At 37.3% G+C, this 17810-nt stretch overlaps 1 protein-coding gene across 3 annotated transcripts in view; it reads left to right on the forward strand.

The window, feature by feature from the left end:
- The window catches only part of LOC107712375 (sarcoplasmic/endoplasmic reticulum calcium ATPase 3-like), a 66562-nt gene that overhangs the window by 43744 nt on the left and 5008 nt on the right, over positions 1-17810 (forward strand). For all 3 annotated transcript variants that reach the window (XM_016517604.1, XM_016517603.1, XM_016517602.1), the window contains 9 exons: positions 8432-8520; positions 8667-8769; positions 10395-10526; positions 14051-14167; positions 14280-14498; positions 15152-15487; positions 17039-17259; positions 17343-17545; positions 17697-17782. In XM_016517604.1, coding sequence (XP_016373090.1) covers positions 8432-8520; positions 8667-8769; positions 10395-10526; positions 14051-14167; positions 14280-14498; positions 15152-15487; positions 17039-17259; positions 17343-17545; positions 17697-17782 — 1506 coding nt within the window. The remainder of the gene's footprint in view (positions 1-8431; positions 8521-8666; positions 8770-10394; positions 10527-14050; positions 14168-14279; positions 14499-15151; positions 15488-17038; positions 17260-17342; positions 17546-17696; positions 17783-17810) is intronic.

Raw genomic sequence — 17810 nt, forward strand, 5'->3', positions numbered from 1 at the left:
GGGGGGGGGATAGACCCTTGAGGCCTGAGAGCATCATATGAATTCCTTTTAGACAACGTCTCGGAATTCTTGTGTGTACCCTGTTTCTGTGGTTTCTGGTACACTGGCAGGTGGGTTTCACAGGCCTGGATACTACAGTGGTGTTTACCATCAGAGCAGGTCTTTGATGCTGTGCCAGGGCCTCTCATACAGAGCTGAGTGATGCAACAGCAGCAGCTTTCTCTGGCTGCCATATGGAAGACCACAGAAACATACCAGGCACAACACAAGAGTTGAGAGGGAAAGAGAGAGTTGGAAGTACTAGACTTGGTGGGATGCTGAAAAGCAGTCCAGAGCCATTTCAAAGACTGAGCTGCACTTTTTAAGTGCTTAGAGACATGGCGTAATTATTAGGTTCTTGTCCAGTGTACTTTTTTTTTTTACATGTTCCCTTGTATTCTTTACTTAAAAACAACAATATTTCTTTTTTGATGATGCGTGCACCAGTGCGTGGGTTGGGCATTAATCCAGCCCCTCCAGCAACCGTTCACTCACATTTATTTTACATCAATACATTAAGACAGAAACTAAACTGCCTTCTAAATAGCCAGCTTCACAATGGTCCTCATCAGAGCACTAAAGTAAAACCGTTTAAATGCTCATTTATTATAATGTTTATAGAATATATTCAACATGTCAAAACTGCAGAAAAATAATCTGTGTATTTACACTGTGTGGCATCTGAAGTGCAAGCGCCATAGACTACCTTATTGATTATAATGGGGGGAGGTTTTAGTTTTGTAAAATCACTCTGTTTGCTTTCAGTTGTATATTGTGTTCACACTGTTTAGTCTTAGTAAATTAAAAAATAATTCCAGTTTACAGACATGCTCCAAATTACAAATTCACTTCAGATTTACAGCTGCTTTTTGAGATGATTTTTTTTTTTACTCCATTGAAGCTGAATGATTGTTTAATCACAGTAGTTGTTAAATGTTATCTTGATTATTTAATAGTGCAGAGACATACACTACCATTCAAAAGTTTGGGGTCTAAGTTTTTTTTTTATGTTTTGAAAAGTCTCATGCTTACCAAGGCTGCATTTATTTGATAATATTACAATTTAAATTAACTGTTTTCTATTTAAATACATTTTAAAATGTACTATAACCACTGTAACTATAAAATGTATAATTTATAAAAATGTAAAATGTAACTTGGTTAAGCTGAAAAGCCTTTACTCCAGTCTTCAGTGTCACATGATTCTTTCAAATATCCTGAACACTTATTATTATTACTATCAGCACAGAAAACAGTTGTGCTGCTTAATAGTTTTGTGGAAACTGTGATAATTGATTTTTTCTTTCAGAATTCTTTGTTGAACAAAGTTTAAAATAACAGCATTTATTTGAATTATAATTTTTTGGTAACATTATAAATGACTTTACTGTCAGTTTTGATCGGTTTGCTGAATAAAATTATTAATTGCTAAAAAAAATATCTTACTGATCCAGACTTTTGAACAGTAGTGTAAGTTTGTATTGGTAGGCTGACTATTCAGAATGATTCAGTGGTGTACGTTTAGGGCAGGACTACATGTTTGTCCAGTGGCAGTCAGGCAGAGTGTTTGGGAAACTGGTGTGAAAACAGTAGTTATTTTTGCAGTTGTATTTAATGCCACTAATGGTGCGGAAAGTACACACTTCACCTTGAAACTTCTTGATCCAGTTAACCAATCACACCCTTATGAACTACCACTGAACTGTGTACTTGTTTCCTATCGAATTAGTTTCTTTCATTTTTCCCACTGTCATATCTTCACGTTCACTAAAGAGAGAAAATCAAGCTCCCATGTTTTTATTGGCATGACTGTACCACCTGTATTCAGAGAGGTGTGTGTGACACAGTAACCTAACTCACAGCACAGCCAAGAACCGCCATGTAGTTTCATTACTTGATCTTTTGTGTTTTAAGGTGTTGTGTCATCATTTCAGTGCCATAACTCTGGCCTAGAGGCTGTTCTTGTTATTACTGAGGTTTTCTACTGTTCTAAAGAAGGAGAGTTTGAACGTGCTACAAGCATTAGTCAGCACCTTTCTGGGTTTTGAGGTGATAGGCATAGGTTCTTTCATAGGTATCCTTGAAGAATAATGAAGTGCTGTGGTCTCTTTTATGTCGTTGCTTTCTGAGAGTCAGGACATGTGGAAGTCACTCTGAGACACTCAAGGTGTATGTTTGTGTTTGTATGCAATGGAAAATCCTCAACTTGTACAGGCAAGTCGGCAGGACGTGATTGCAACATCTTTTACGTTATATTCTTCTACAGCTGCAGACGTGGATTCATCAAGGCCACAGGCTTTCTGTCCAACCCCTGAGGTAGATCCGTGTACAATATTACAAGAACTGGTTCTCAATTCAGGGCATTTAAAGTCAGAGTTCAGGTCTTATATACATAGCTTTTTGTCACTATGTATTTCATGCTATTGCAAAAGTAGAGAGCAGGAAAGGTTTGGAGAATGAATTCTTTTTCTTTCCACCATCTGTACCTCTCCCTCCCTTTTTATTCATTTATCAAACTCCTTGCATCTCCAGCTTCTAGTTTTGTGACCTTTATGATTTCAATTGGAAAATCATGATTGCAATATTGAAGTCATATCAAATCTTTTTTTGGGGGTTTTGTTTTCTAGTGTGGTGCTGCACATATTCATATAAAGCGGTCACTAGCATTTCCATTGTGAGCTACTCCATTGTTTTTTCTGTTTACAATGAAACCCCTATGTATGTTTGTGTGTGCTTTTTTGCGAAGTCCCATGGCATGGAGATTTTATATCCCTAGTTACAATGCCTCACTGCACGTGTGTGTGTGTATGCTGAACGTCCGTCTGTGTGTCTCTGCCCGAGGCCTCTCCTGTGTTTAACAGCAGGGTGTTCCCTCTGTTCAGAAGCTGCTTAATTCCCTGCAAGTGCCCGGGAACCTTCCGGAAAGAGTCCCACTGCGCTGTGGTAAATATTTACGCAGTCCGCACCCTGATCCCAGACCTGCAACGATCAGAGCTCAAACATTAAGGGCGAGCACTGTAGTCAAACACCACAACATTCACTTTTTCCAGCTCTTCCTGGACACAGATTTAACCTAGTATCAACCTAATACATCCCATTTAAGGCGTAATTGAAATTATTAAAATAAGGCGTAATTCAATCGTAATTGAAACACTTTTAAAATGAAGAAGGTTCACCTGTATCTTGGAAACAAAATCTCCTTTCAGGCTTAGTTATGTAACAGACTGTGCTATTTTTTCAAAATATGCACCAATATATTGACCAGATATATATAAACAGAGTGTGTGTTTGTATATACAGTATATACACATAGAGAGAGAGAGAGAGATGTGCATATATGGTATCTCATTAACATTTCATATCCATTTGTGTATAAATAAATGGCTTTATTTGTCGAGCAGCTGTAAATTAGCCATGATAATATAAAGTCGGCCAGACATTATTGTGAAATAAACTGCCATATGTAAATATATTGCTAAATATTTCTATATAAACACTTTCTGATTATCCTGTTAATATATGTAAATTTAAAAACTCAGGGTCACACTTTATTTTAAGGTCCAATTCCTACTGTTAACAAACCATTTGCTATGACTTTTGCCTCAATAAACTTATAATTTGCTGCTTATTAATAATTAGTAAGGTAGTTGTGAAGTTTAGGTATTGGGTAGGATTAGGGATGTAGAATATGTTCATGCAGAATATGTGCTTTATAAGTACTAATAAACAGCAAATATGTTAATAATAGGCATGCTAATAAGCATAATGAGCATTCCTTCTCATCCTCTTCCCGTCATAGCTTGGCCTTCTGCATCTCACCCAGTAAGGGATTCCCGCCTGCCATATTTCATTTCCCTCATATTTTTGTGTTCTGTCATTTCTATTCCTCTCACGCTCTTCCTTGCATCTGCTCCTGCTGCAGCATGATCCAAGAATGCCGTAGGAAGCAGAGTCGCACGTGTTTAGGAAGCCTAATGCGGACAATTCACTGTAATGTACTGTATGTTGAACACTTTTTGGTATACCTGGCGCCTTTCGTGTTGCTTTTTATTTTGAAAAGAGTAGTGCTTGTTTTGATTGCCTTTTTCCATTAATATTAATAATAAATATAAATTAATAGGAGACATTACCAAATCTCATACACATTTTAATGCATAGTACTGTCACATAGGAAGGAGACTGAGAAAGTAAGAGAGTTATATGTATGTGTTTGTTACTAATTTGTCATCAACTCCCATTCTTCATGGTAGGGAACAGGTAACAATGTCAGCCTAAGCCTGAAGCAGAAATTCATCACCTAAGAAGTCCCTAAAGAAAAGACATTTCACATGCGAGACAGAATTTTAAAATTGAGCTTGTGGAAATGCGTCCCAAATGGATTCAACATTCTGTTAAACCTCCTGTGCCTCGTAATGTGAAGTACTAAAAGCGTAGTGCTGAGAGGCTTATTATAGGGACAGAAGATGCTTATCCCGGGCTTGGAATTAGTGCTGTCACTGCGGTGCGGTGTTGTTCAGGATGACCTAAGCCAATCAACTAACCATGTGCCTTGTTGAAGCCAGACATCATCTAAGTGTCACCGTCACTAATGCGGAAGTCACTTTGGCTAAATCAGGAGGAAATACAGGTGCCTAAATTCCTTTTCCACTACTGTGAAATGCACACACACACATTCTTATCAGAGGCTCATCATTGCATATCACTGCTTGCTACCCTGTTCCTTGGTATCTGTTGCTATGACAATGTATAGCAACAGAATTCCATGCCTGCCAAGTTACGGGATGGTTGTTGGTGTTTTTGGTGCAGATCTGATTTATAAATGACTATAAACAAACAAAACAGGCTAGCAACAACCCTTATCATGATGTTTTCCTTTAGATTCTTTTATGCTACTGGTGCGTCACTGCTGCTTGTTGGTACATTTCAGTACATTGTGGTTGTCATATTTAAATTTCTGCTCACTGTGGGTGTAAATTTACAGAATTGGTAGGACTGAATTTAAATATTGTAAAATGTTTTTAAAGATGTTGCATAGTGGGTTTTTTAATGGTTAATATAATGTTGATGTACACAATATAAATGTTCAAAAGTTTAGGGTCAGTTTTTTTTATTTTTTATTATTTTGATAGAAAATAATTGTATTAAGTGAGAATGCATTAAATTGGTCAAAAGTGACAGACATTTATAGTGTTACAGAGATTTCTGTTTCTATTTTCTGTTTGTTTGTTACTGATTGATTTTTTTTCTATTTAAAGTATCCAGAAAAAATGCATCACAGTTTCTACAAAAATATGAAGCAGCACAACAGTATAACTTTAATAATAAGACTTGATGATAATAATAATAATAATAATAATAATAAAACATTGATGATAATAATAAGAAATGTTTTTGAGAACTATAGCAGCATATTAGAAAGATTTCTGAAGGATAATGTGACACTGAAGACTGGAGTAATGGCTTCTGCAATTGAGCGTTGCCATTACAGGAATAAATTACATTTTAAAATATATTAAATTAGAAAATGGTTATTTTAAATTGTAATACTATTTCATATTACCTTTTTTATTGTATTTATGATCAAATAAATGCAGCTTTGGTGAGCATAAAATACTTCTACTTCTAAGAAAATATTACTGACCCCAAACATTTAAACGATAGTCTACACATATTACAGTGGCAAATGAGATTAAAAGTACATTGCTGAAATAAAGTAATGCTTTTGCACACAATACTCTACATTACATTGCATTTTAATTAGTTCCTTAAAAAATTGAAAGCTAAACAAATTGGAATGTTATTAAAAAAATAGTAATGTATAATATTGTATATTGTAATGCATAATAGTAAAATAATAATAAAGACTTGGGAGCATGTTTGTCTAACATGATGAATGATGGCCATGTGAATTCCGCTGTGGTTTTTGTTGTGGTTTGAGTTATGGGTGCAGGCCAATAAATAATAAATTATAATAAATAAAAAATAAAAAATAAGTAATAAATATCTAAACATGACAGTACAACCAAACAAAAAAATTTTCACTAAATGAACATGTCAGAGCCAAGCATTCCAAGGTCAAGGAGTACATTGTGATAGTGAACAGGCAACTGGATCTAATTTTGTTCCCCCTCTTACCCTGTTGACAATGTCTGTTTGCATGGTGTTTGACTGTGGAAATCGAGCGGCACAGATTCCTGTGTGGTCAAAGACTAGAGAAGCAGGCCCCAAAATAGTGTTCTTCAGAAAAGAGAACCTGCCACTTTTGTAACTTATGTTTAGAATCAGCTAGCCTACTCTTCAAATAATATAAAACAACCTCATATATATGCATCAAAAATGATTAGTTTTTTTGTAATGTTAGCTTTATGGAGTAAAAAGCACTCTGTACTTGCACGAATGCAGAGAAATGGTACTGTGTACCAGTACTTGCTATGATAATTTGGTCATTACTTTATAAAGGCACTTTATTTTTTTGCCTGAGAGACTGTTCTTTCCTGCAGAGCAAGCTAACTCAATAATCCATTTATTTTAAGGGCTTAGGGGCATGATCCAGCCCTCTGATTGCTGCTGCCTGCCGCCCGCTTTGTGTTTTCCACAATTAAGTTTTGTGTATGTGCGTCCGTTTCAAACAGGAAGCAGGAGTACTGTGGAGCTCTGAAAGTTTTTACAGCTTAACTGCTTCATTAATTCTTTAATCAGACACATTTAATTGAGTCTTGCTCTGAGTGATGTCACGCCAAAAGAGAATGTTTTTCCTCTGTGTGTTTGTGTATGTTTGAGACAACCTTTCATGTGACCTCCTTTTAAGGATGTGCCCATACATGGCTGTTTGGCAAGTGTTGTGTTAGCAATATCTAAGTTTAGATGCTTCATTATGGAGCCGAGGGCTGATGCTGATAAGAACCTACTTCTGGAATTTGTTTGTGTGTGTGTGTGTTTTAGTGCCCATGCAACTATTGAGCTCGACCGCAGTGGCTTTTAATCATGATAAAACATTTCAGCAAGTCCACCTACTGCATAATCAACATTTACGACACCTCGTAAGATCAGGAGTCATTTTTACTCCTTCCCAGCACGCACCTCCATTTCAGACCTGTCATCTGAACAGAAAGGTTGGGTCTGCGATCAATGGCGCTCGCCAAATTGGCTTTATGAGTTCCATTCCACCATCCACCTGTTTCATCTGCCCCTACGCCCACATACTGGAGGAAGGGTATAGTGCGGAAATAAGATCTCTCTTCTCTCTGCTGAAACTCGCCCAGAGCTGCCACTTCTCCTGCTGGCTCATTTCAGCATGACGGATGTCGTAGCAAAGAAACTGCATTGCATTATGGGTTTGGCTGATTTGTCTGATGTTGTCAGGATGAACTCATCTTCACCTCTTCATGTTGTCCAGCTCTCTTAGACACTTTTGCGTTGTTTATTCTAATAACCTAAATCGCTTTATTTGCCTCAGTCATGCAGTAGAATTTGGCCTTGGTGGTGCACACAAGACAGTACAACACCTGGAGTTAATTATAAAAAACTAGACAAATGTCAGCCGAAATAGGGGTAAAGTGATTGTCACTCTTTCACCTCATCTGTTTTCATTTGGTCCAGTGAAAGCAGACATTTCAGTAGGAGGCAGTAGTTTATTGTATTTTGTGTTGTCTGTTGGCAGTTGTGTGAGTGTGTTGGTTCAGACAGGCAAGAGCTCATGCCAGGCCACTAAACACAGGAACCTACCCTCTGCCAGTGCATTATGACATCATTGCTCTGCCTCTGATTGGATGGAGGATAAGGGAAACCCCAGAGCCGATTGGGTGGAGTCATAACTGTCTGTTGGTGTTTTTTTTATTTTTTTATGCAATTGGGATTTGTAACTATTTTCAGATGCCTTAGAGAACTTATTTGCTTATTCTTTTTGAAAACATGTTTTCTTGGGCACAGTTGTGGAGTCCTTTGTTTTTCCAGCTTTAATTACAATAACCACTTTTTAATTGGTAAACTTATGAGCATTTAGAACTTTATGTGCCAGGATTTCCTCATGGAAAACTTGGGAATATCAGGGAATTTTAAAATTGTCATTTCTTGGCCCGTGGATGTTATGGAAATGAATAAAAAGTTAGGGAAGTTTCTGTAGTGAACATAATTTGTTTTAGTTTCAAGGCTTAACAATAAGATTTTTTTTTCTGCCAGACCATTTGGCCAATATGAAATGTTTCTTTATCTTGAAATGTTCTGAGTGCATTCTTCTTAAAAACAAAACATCTTTATCCAGTAATCATGAACAAAAAAGTCATAGAAATTCATTGTCCAAAAAAAGTGGGAACCCTGAAGTTCAGTTTGTTTCATTAATCTGCATGTGATTCTCATGCTGTCTCTCTCCCTATCTCACTTCTGTCTCTCTTAGATGTTTGTGGTTAATAAGGTTGATGACACCAGCTGCTCCCTGCATGAGTTCACCATCACCGGCTCAACCTATGCTCCGGAGGGACAAGTGTAAGAACACACAAACATACTCAGAGCCCTTGATCCTTCGCAAAACATCATCTCATTTTTACTTCTTCCAAATAATCTAATGCTCATTCTGGATACTTAGTTTGTATTTACATCCCTTCATCTTGCAATAACTGCCTCTCCCTTAGGCTGAAAGCTGATAAGCCGGTGCAGTGTGGAGAATATGATGGTATGGTGGAACTGGCTACGATCTGCTCCTTGTGCAACGACTCCTCGCTGGACTATAATGAGGTCAGCAGTGTGTGCGTGGATCTTCTCCTGCATCTAATGCACAGATGCCACATTTACTTTAACAACGAGTCTCATTCAGTGTTTTGAGTCTGTCTTGCTCTCATTGCTGAAGTGTTAACCATGCATCTTCTGTTCCTCAGGGATGGGCAGCTTTTTAATTCGCTTGTTTTGCGCATTTGGCTTGCATTTCTCACCTCTGTTCCATTGCCATGGTATCATGGTTTCTGCATTGCATAATATCATGCTTATTCTGTGGTTGTCAGGTAGGGTAAAGGACAGTGCAAGTTAGGACAAGCCGAAGATTTTTAAAGCGTGCTTTGTTATTGAAAGCACTCAATCTAATTTTATGGAGTTAAAAAAGGCCACGTTAGTAATAGTAATACTTTAAAGGCTGCCATAAATTAAGCAAATATTTTAAAAGACTTATTATTGTAGATAAATAATCACTACCTAATTAAATGTCATGTTCCACCACCATAGTAGCCTGCTTCCTGGAATAATGCAAATATTTCCACAGAGAATCCTTAGAGTGAACTGTGAACTTTAGAGATCTAATAAACCATTATGGATGTTAACACTGGAGCCATGTGTTTGAATGTTGAGTAACAATGTGAGGCTGGGATTTTATAGAACACACTCATCCACCGTTTATGATTTTTAGGTGCTGCCTTTATATAGTAGTTACATACAGGGTTCCCATAGTCATGGAAAACCAGGAAATATGGGGTTTTAAAATTGTGATTTACAGTTTTGGAAAGTCATGAAAATAAAGACATTAATATAGCAAAAAATAGAATAAAAATTTCTATAGCAAATATACATATATACTTATCCATTCTAAAATATTTCACTGGTTAGAAATTCACCTTCCGTGACTGCCACATTCAAATCTCAGGATATTTTTGATCATACTAAATGATTTCTGAAGGTTTTTGTGACATTGAAGTAATGGCTTCAATGTCCAATAAATCGAGTAATGGCTGCTGAAAATGGAGCTTTGTCATCACAGGTTAAACTGTTAAAACTGAGTTATATAACAAAACTGTAATTGTATTTTACAATATTACTGTTTTTACTGATTATTTGATTATTTTGATCAAATAAATGACAGCTTCTTTCAAACACATTAAAACTTCTTATTTCCCTCAAAGCTCAGTAATGTGCATACATTTTCCAATTAATTTGCATTGAAGGGATACAGTTTATCAGTTTTTTTTACCTAAGAATCAAAACCTTGGCATTTTTTCTCATTATGACATGAATCCTATTGAATCCTCATTCAGTAATCAACAAGGACTGGAAAAGTCATGAAAATCAACTGATTTAAAATTTTTAGACCCTGTATAGAAATTATTTAAAATATTATAATAGGACATACTTTGTTGCTGCACTTACTAGAATTAGATTAGGTTAGATTTTGTTTGTTACACATTCTCTTGCTCCATTGCTTCCATGTGATATTTAAAGTGCACTGTAACAATCATTTCTGAAGTAGAAATCATTTCTAACAATCATTACTCCAGGCTTCTGTTTTAAGTGATTTTGCAAGTGCTGTATGCTTCATGTTATTTGGGCTAATAAGGCACTGAATGTTTAGGCACTTTTGTGCTTATGTTGTCCCACAGGCCAAAGGAGTGTACGAGAAAGTGGGCGAGGCCACAGAAACTGCGCTCACGACTCTGGTGGAGAAGATGAACGTGTTTAAAACCGACCTCTCTGGACTCAGCAGAGTGGAACGAGCTTCAGCATGCAACTTGGTAAGAAGGGAGCCGTGGGGTGCACCATGATATGAGACCAACAGCAATAAAAGAGAGCATAACGGGAAGTGATGAAAAACGATAAATAGAGGGATAGATGGATGAGTCTTCAGAAGAAATATAAGAGCTGCCAAAGTTTGGCCAGTGGTGCTAGACAGGATATTTAAAAGAAAAGAGATGAACACAGTGTCTTCAGTATATATAGGAAGACCAATGGGAAAAAAACAACAACATCAAGAAACCTACTGCATGCACCTTGTGCAAGCCATGTTTAATGGCTTGTTAATTCAAGTCAGTAGTTATAGAATCACTGAGAGAAAGACTTGAGGTTTGTGCACACTTGTAGATGTTTATAGAAACCAGTCACACGTCCCACACTGCTGTATTAGGGAGACTGGGAACAGTGGGCTAGTCCTGTTCCGTCTCCCCCTTTTCCTCATGGGAAACATTTTTCTCTGAAAGAGTGAATGACCAGCACCGTTGTCTTGATTCTACTGACCCCGCAATCCTTCTCCTAACTTTTGTGACACAGACTCCCAGAGGCAAAGCATAATATTTAGATAACCAGGCGAGTATATGAAGAGGTTAGCTAAACTTTCCACTCTGATTCAAAGTTTTACTGGCTTATGAAACCGAAAGAGACTATACTGTACTTCTGTCAATTTGTATTGGTGGCAGACTTTCAGACAGATAGTAACAGATGACAGATAGTTGGATGGGCACATGGATGGATTTAAAGAGGGGGGTTAAATGTTTTTTCATAAAGCTTTGGAAGAGAACACGGGAACCCTACTGAGGAGTGCCGTCGTGTTATTCTCAGGGGAGCTGGGAAGAAGAGACACTGGTTTTCTCTCACACATGCAAGCCTTGTTTAAACATCTGTAGAACTGAGTACTGATCCTGATATTAAAGAGAGCCATGGACAGAGGCAGCAACTAGAGACAGAGCATGATGTACAGTACTTTAGGTTGGGCAGCATACAGCGGGTAAAATAAGTATTGAACACGTCACCATTTTTCTCAGTAAATATTTTTCTAAAGGTGCTGTTGACATTAAATTTTCACCAGATGTCGGTAACAATCCATGTAATCCATACATACAAAGAAAGCAAAACAAATAAGTTCAGAAATTAAGTTCTGTGTAATAAAGTAGAATGACACAGGGAAAAAGTATTGAACACATGAAGAATGGGAGGTGCAAAATGGCATGGAAAGCCAAGACACCAGCAGAAATCTATCAGTAATTAGAAAGCAATCCTGCCCCTTGTCAGTGGAAATTAATATTAGCTGGTTTAGTCCCAACTGATGGCCTATAAAAAGGTGTCTCATGACCAGCGTGTCACAAAAAGAAACATTTCATGATGGGTAAAAGCAAAGAGCTTTCTCAAGACTTTCGCAACCTTATTGTTGCAAAGTATACTGATGGCATTGGTTACAGAAGGATTTCTATACTTCTGAATGTTCCAGTGAGCACTGTTGGGGCCATAATCCAGAAAAAGTGGAAAGAACATAATTTCACAACTCCGGCCACGACCAGGTGCTCCTCGCAAGATTTCTGATAGAGGAGTGAAAAGAATTATCAGAAGAGGTGTCCAAGAGCCAAGGATCACTTGTGGAGAGCTTCAGAAAGACCTGTAATAATAAGTAATGCATTCAACCGCCGTGGCCTGTATGCACACTCACCACGCAAGGCTCTATTGCTGAAGAAAAAGCATGTTGAAGCTCTTTTAAAGTTTGCTACAAAACATTTAGACAAGCCTGTGAAATACTGGGAGAATATAGTCTGGTCAGATGAGACAAAAATTTAACTCTTTGGATGCCATAATACACCATGTTTGGAGGTCAAATGGCACTGCACATCACCCCAAAACATCATGGTATGGCACTGGCAAAATTCATATAATTGAAGGAAAGATGAATGGAAAAATGTACCGAGACATTCTTGATAAAAATCTGCTGCCATCTACCAGGATGATGAAGATGAAATGAGGGTGGACATTTCAGCGAGACGATGATCCCAAACATACAGCCAAGGAAACTCTCATTTGGTTTCAGAGAAAGAAAGTAAAGCTGCTAGAATGGCCAGCCAATCACCTGACTTGAATCCAATAGAAAATCTATGGAAAGAACTAAAGATCAGAGTTCATAGAAGAGGCCCATGGAACCTTCAAGATTTGAAGACTGTGGAAAAATCACACCTAAGCAATACATACGACTAGTTTCTCCATACAGGAGGCGTCTTTAAGCGGTTATTACCAACAAAGGCTTTTGTACGAAGTATTAAAAAAATGTCAGTAAGCGTGTTCAATACTTTTTCCTTGGGTCATTCCATTTTATTACACAGAACTTAATTTCTGAACTTATTTGTTTTGTTTTTTTGTATGTATGGATTACTTGGGTTGTTACCGGCATCTGGTGAAAATATCATGTCAGCAGCACCTTTAGAAATATATTTACTGAGAAAAATGGTGATGTGTTCAATACTCATTTTACCCGCTGTAAATGCTCTGTTCTCATGTGCTGGAGGTGGTTTCCACCTAGTGGCAAATTAATTCCCTTGCCTCACTGAATTTTTGTCCTGCATATCTGGATTGTGTTTTTTATATTAATTTTTTAAAGTGAATACACAACAGAAATGTGTAGGGGATAATTATTTTTTATTTTTTAATACATTGTATATTTATTTATTTATGCTATAAACATGTACACTACTGTTTGGGGTCAGTAAGATTTTTATGTATTTATTTATTTTTGAAAAGAAATTAATACTTGTATTCAGCAAAGACTTTAAATTGTTAAAAAGTGACAATAAAAACATTTATAATGACATTTCTGTTCATCTGGATTAATGGCTACTGAAAATTCAGCTTTCCAGTCAAAGGAATAAATTACATTTTACAATGTATTCAAATAAAAAAAGGTTATTTTGAATTGTAATAATATTTCACAGTGTTTGTTGTTTTTCGTTTGATCAAATAAATGCATAAGATTGAGCATAGTGAGCATAAGAGACTTCTTTCAAACACCAGCCAACCCCAAAACCTTTCAACGGTAGTGTTTGTTTTTCATTAAATGTTAAGTTTAAAATGTATAAACTAAAAATGTATAAATTATACACTTATAACATAACTTTGCATGTAATGCAGTGATGCCTTATTGTTGAGCCCTGCGATAGCTTGTCTGAACAACTGACCCCTAGAACTTGCATGAGCTCCACTCATTAAACATAATTTTGAACTTTTGCTACTCTAATCTTTAACATTTGAATGCTGATATTTATTAAAGGCTAAACACTTTTTTGGAGAAGACTGGTGGAGAGTTACATAGAGCCTGTGTGTGAACTTCTCTTCAACCACCTGGGCTTGATAGCTGAGTACAAACAGTGCTGTCTGAAGAAAACCTTAGAAAACAGCTGAAAATGACATCTTTCCCAACACACACACACACAGTGACAGCAGTGTTTCACCTTTGTTTGATCTAACATCCCACATTCTTTCTCTCTCTATCTCCTTTTTTTCCCCTTAGATTATCAGAAAGCTGATGCAGAAAAAATTCACACTGGAGTTTTCCAGAGACAGGAAGTCCATGTCTGTGTACTGCACTCCCAATGGCTCGAACTCTCAGAGCAAGATGTTTGTCAAGGTACTTTTAACTTGAACACATCTGAAAACATCTAACATCTTACATCAATACCTTCAGTAAACTTTGCTGTATGCATCACCCTTGCTTCTCCTTTCATTCATTTTGTATGTAGGGCGCTCCAGAGAGTGTGATTGACCGTTGTCAGTTTGTGCGTGTCGGTAAAGACCGTGTCCCATTGACCATGGCGGTAAAGGAGAAGCTGATGAGCACTATTAAAGACTGGGGGGCAGGCAGGGACACTCTGCGCTGCTTGGCTTTGGCCACACGAGACTCTCCCCCTCTTGAAGATAAAATGGACCTGGAAAACGCTGCCAAGTTCTCAGAGTACGAGGTGAGAGAGTTAGAAACTTTATAAACATCTGTCAATGTTCCAGTCAACAGTTTTACCAGTTATCTTTTTTATTCAATTCACTGTGTATATTATCATGTGCAGTGACGCCAAAAAGTATTTGAACACTTAAGCAACAGATAAAAAATGTAAAAAAAAATTATTTTATATACTATTTAATGTTTACTATTGTTTATTTTTAATAATATTCATTAAAACAATTACGAATTAGTTGACTATATTTATTAACAATTGTCAATTATTACAGTTATTAAAAGCAATATTTATATATATTCTCTTTTTTATAATTCATACTTTTTTTTCTTCAATGGGCAAACAATGCATTCCATTTACAGAAAATTTACGTTTTGTAACACCCCCTAACCCTAACCCACCCAAACATTGTGTCAGGTACAATTGTATGTAGATTGCTATCATAAATGCAATAAACACAAATTAATGAAATAAGCTATTTTTTCTAATAGTAATGTGTGATATTTGTTTGTACCACTTCATCTTCTGGTTTGGTTTTGTCGTTTAATGTAATTAAATTCATAAATTTTTACATGTGGATTTTTTACAAGTATTTTCTAAAGCCACTGTACATGTAAATGTATATATCTGGGATAACATGCATAATCTGATTATCTGTTTAGGCAAATCTCACCTTCGTTGGCTGTGTGGGGATGTTAGATCCGCCCAGAAAGGAGGTGATTGGCTCAATAAAGCTGTGCAGTAAGGCCGGTATACGTGTCATCATGATCACTGGGGACAACAAGGGCACCGCCGTGGCTATCTGCAGACGCATTGGCATTTTCAATGAGGATGAAGATGTGGAAGGAAGAGCCTACACAGGCAGGGAGTTCGATGACCTGACTCCAGAGGCCCAGCGAGAAGCTGTGAAAAGGGCACGGTGCTTTGCCCGTGTCGAGCCTGCACACAAGTCAAAGATCGTTGCTTATCTGCAGTCCTTTGATGAGATCACAGCGATGGTGAGATATAGTGGTTAGTGGTTGGTTTCACGGAAGTTAAAAACTAGAAACGTCAAAAGAGGGTCTGAAATAAACGCCAACAACAACCATCTAATAAAAATTGACTTGAAAAAAGTGAAAGGCACCCCCTATTAGTAGATGTGCAAAACTTTTGGGCTGAAAGTTCTTTTTTTAATTGTATTGTATTGTAACATGAGAAAATTCATGTAATTATTGAGTATTATCCTTACATTTAACATTAATATTATTGTATAATCTAATTGCTATACTTTTGGTTTGAGTAAAAGAAAATATGCTTCATTACCAAGAATGAATAACTTTAAATACAGCATGTCATCGTAATTGTCACAGTTGGGCTGTTAATATGAGTGAAGGTGGCAATTACACAATCAGAGAGCTGAGAGGATCATATGAAGGATGAAGTCTCTGATTCTATTCTCCAGTCTCTTAGCAATAATGTAATATTCTGTAGCACCTACATCTCTCAGAGATAGACAGCCTTGTCTTTTATGCTGATTTTCCCTGCTGGAGTTATGAGAGCATGTAAGTGCTCTTCCTGTTCACACGCTGTCGCCTCCAGCTCTGTTGTATGCATGTGTCTGTTTGTCATTTGGGGACTTGAGGTATTTCCCAGACATCAGTGTGCACGACAGAGGCTGCTTTGCTTCTTTTAGAACATGAAAACAAAGATGTCCTCATCCTCTACTTGACCTCTGTTTAATCCCCAGCCTGTAATAAGCATTTACCAAAGAGCAAATATTATTTACTTTTGGATTATTAGGTCTTTTCATAAGCTTAATTTGTTTTGAATCTTTACTTGAATCCACTTTTTTTTAACAAATGGCCTTTGAATTGACCCTTAGATAAGCTCCACCCTTTTTGTTTACTGTTGATAACTCAAATACGCTTTCTAGAACATACCATAGAATTGATTTGGAGGTATTTGGAGTTATATGTGAGTATTGCTTTCTTGAATTAATTGACATTTCAAACATTTTTTCTGTGGTTTGTCTTTAAATAAACCGTTAAATTGCACATTAGCATGATTAATACAGAAATGAAACAACTTCCGTTTATCTTGGAGCAAATGAATACTATCACTCAAGATTGGGGTTGGTAAAAATAAATTTTTGAAACAAGTCTTTTATGCTCACAAAGGTTGAATTTTTTTTATTAGAAATAATTATTACATTATTACATAAAAAAAACTTTTTATTACAGCACAAACCTTAATACTGTGAAATTGTATTACAGTTTAAATGAACGGTTTCCTAATTTTATATATTTTAAAGTGCAGTTTATTCCTGTGATAACAAAGATGAATTTTACAGAAATTATCAAACATGCAGAACTTTTTCCATAGATGTTTTTTTTTCTTTAGAAAAGAGCAAATGCTTGTCTGATAAAATGGCACAATTCAGTTCATCGAGCAAGTCAATTATGGTTCAGAGGTGGGGCTTAGAAGGGCCAAATGTTAAGTGCTGTGTGGAAAGCCAGTTAGTGTCTATCAACCCTTATCCTTCACTCTGTTCCTTCCCATCTCACTTTCAGACTGGAGATGGCGTTAATGATGCCCCTGCCTTAAAAAAGGCTGAAATTGGCATCGCTATGGGCTCAGGCACAGCTGTAGCCAAATCAGCCTCTGAGATGGTGCTCTCAGATGATAACTTCTCCACCATTGTGGCCGCAGTGGAAGAGGGACGAGCCATCTACAACAACATGAAGCAGTTTATCCGTTACCTCATCTCCTCCAACGTGGGAGAGGTGGTGTGGTGAGTGAGAGCCTGATTGGTGTAGTGTTAGTTTCCTATCCACATTTACACTCACGCGAGTTCCTTATTTTCCCCCATCGCAGTATTTTCCTGACAGCCATCCTAGGCCTGCCTGAGGCTTTGATCCCCGTCCAGTTGTTGTGGGTGAACCTGGTGACGGATGGTCTGCCGGCCACTGCCCTGGGCTTCAACCCCCCTGATCTGGACATCATGGACAAGCCCCCCAGAAACCCTAAGGAGCCTCTCATCTCCGGCTGGCTCTTCTTCAGATACCTGGCCATTGGAGGTTAGTCCAATATCTTGGTTATTCCATAGAATCTAATATTATTGACCATTTTTGCCACTTTAAGTGCACTTACAGTTCTTCCCTGAAAACTGCATGTCAGCTCTATGAAGCATCAAACCACACTGGAATTATTTTACTCTTGTTTTTCTAGGATACGTGGGTCTAGGCACTGTCGGCGCTGCCACCTGGTGGTATTTGTTTGATGAGGACGGGCCACAGGTGTCTTTTTATCAGCTTGTGAGTCAACAGTGATTTAAAATAAACA

Source organism: Sinocyclocheilus rhinocerous, unplaced genomic scaffold (genome assembly GCF_001515625.1).
Source record: "Sinocyclocheilus rhinocerous isolate Xijiao unplaced genomic scaffold, SAMN03320098_v1.1 scaffold298, whole genome shotgun sequence".
In the NCBI taxonomy this organism is placed as follows: domain Eukaryota; kingdom Metazoa; phylum Chordata; class Actinopteri; order Cypriniformes; family Cyprinidae; genus Sinocyclocheilus; species Sinocyclocheilus rhinocerous.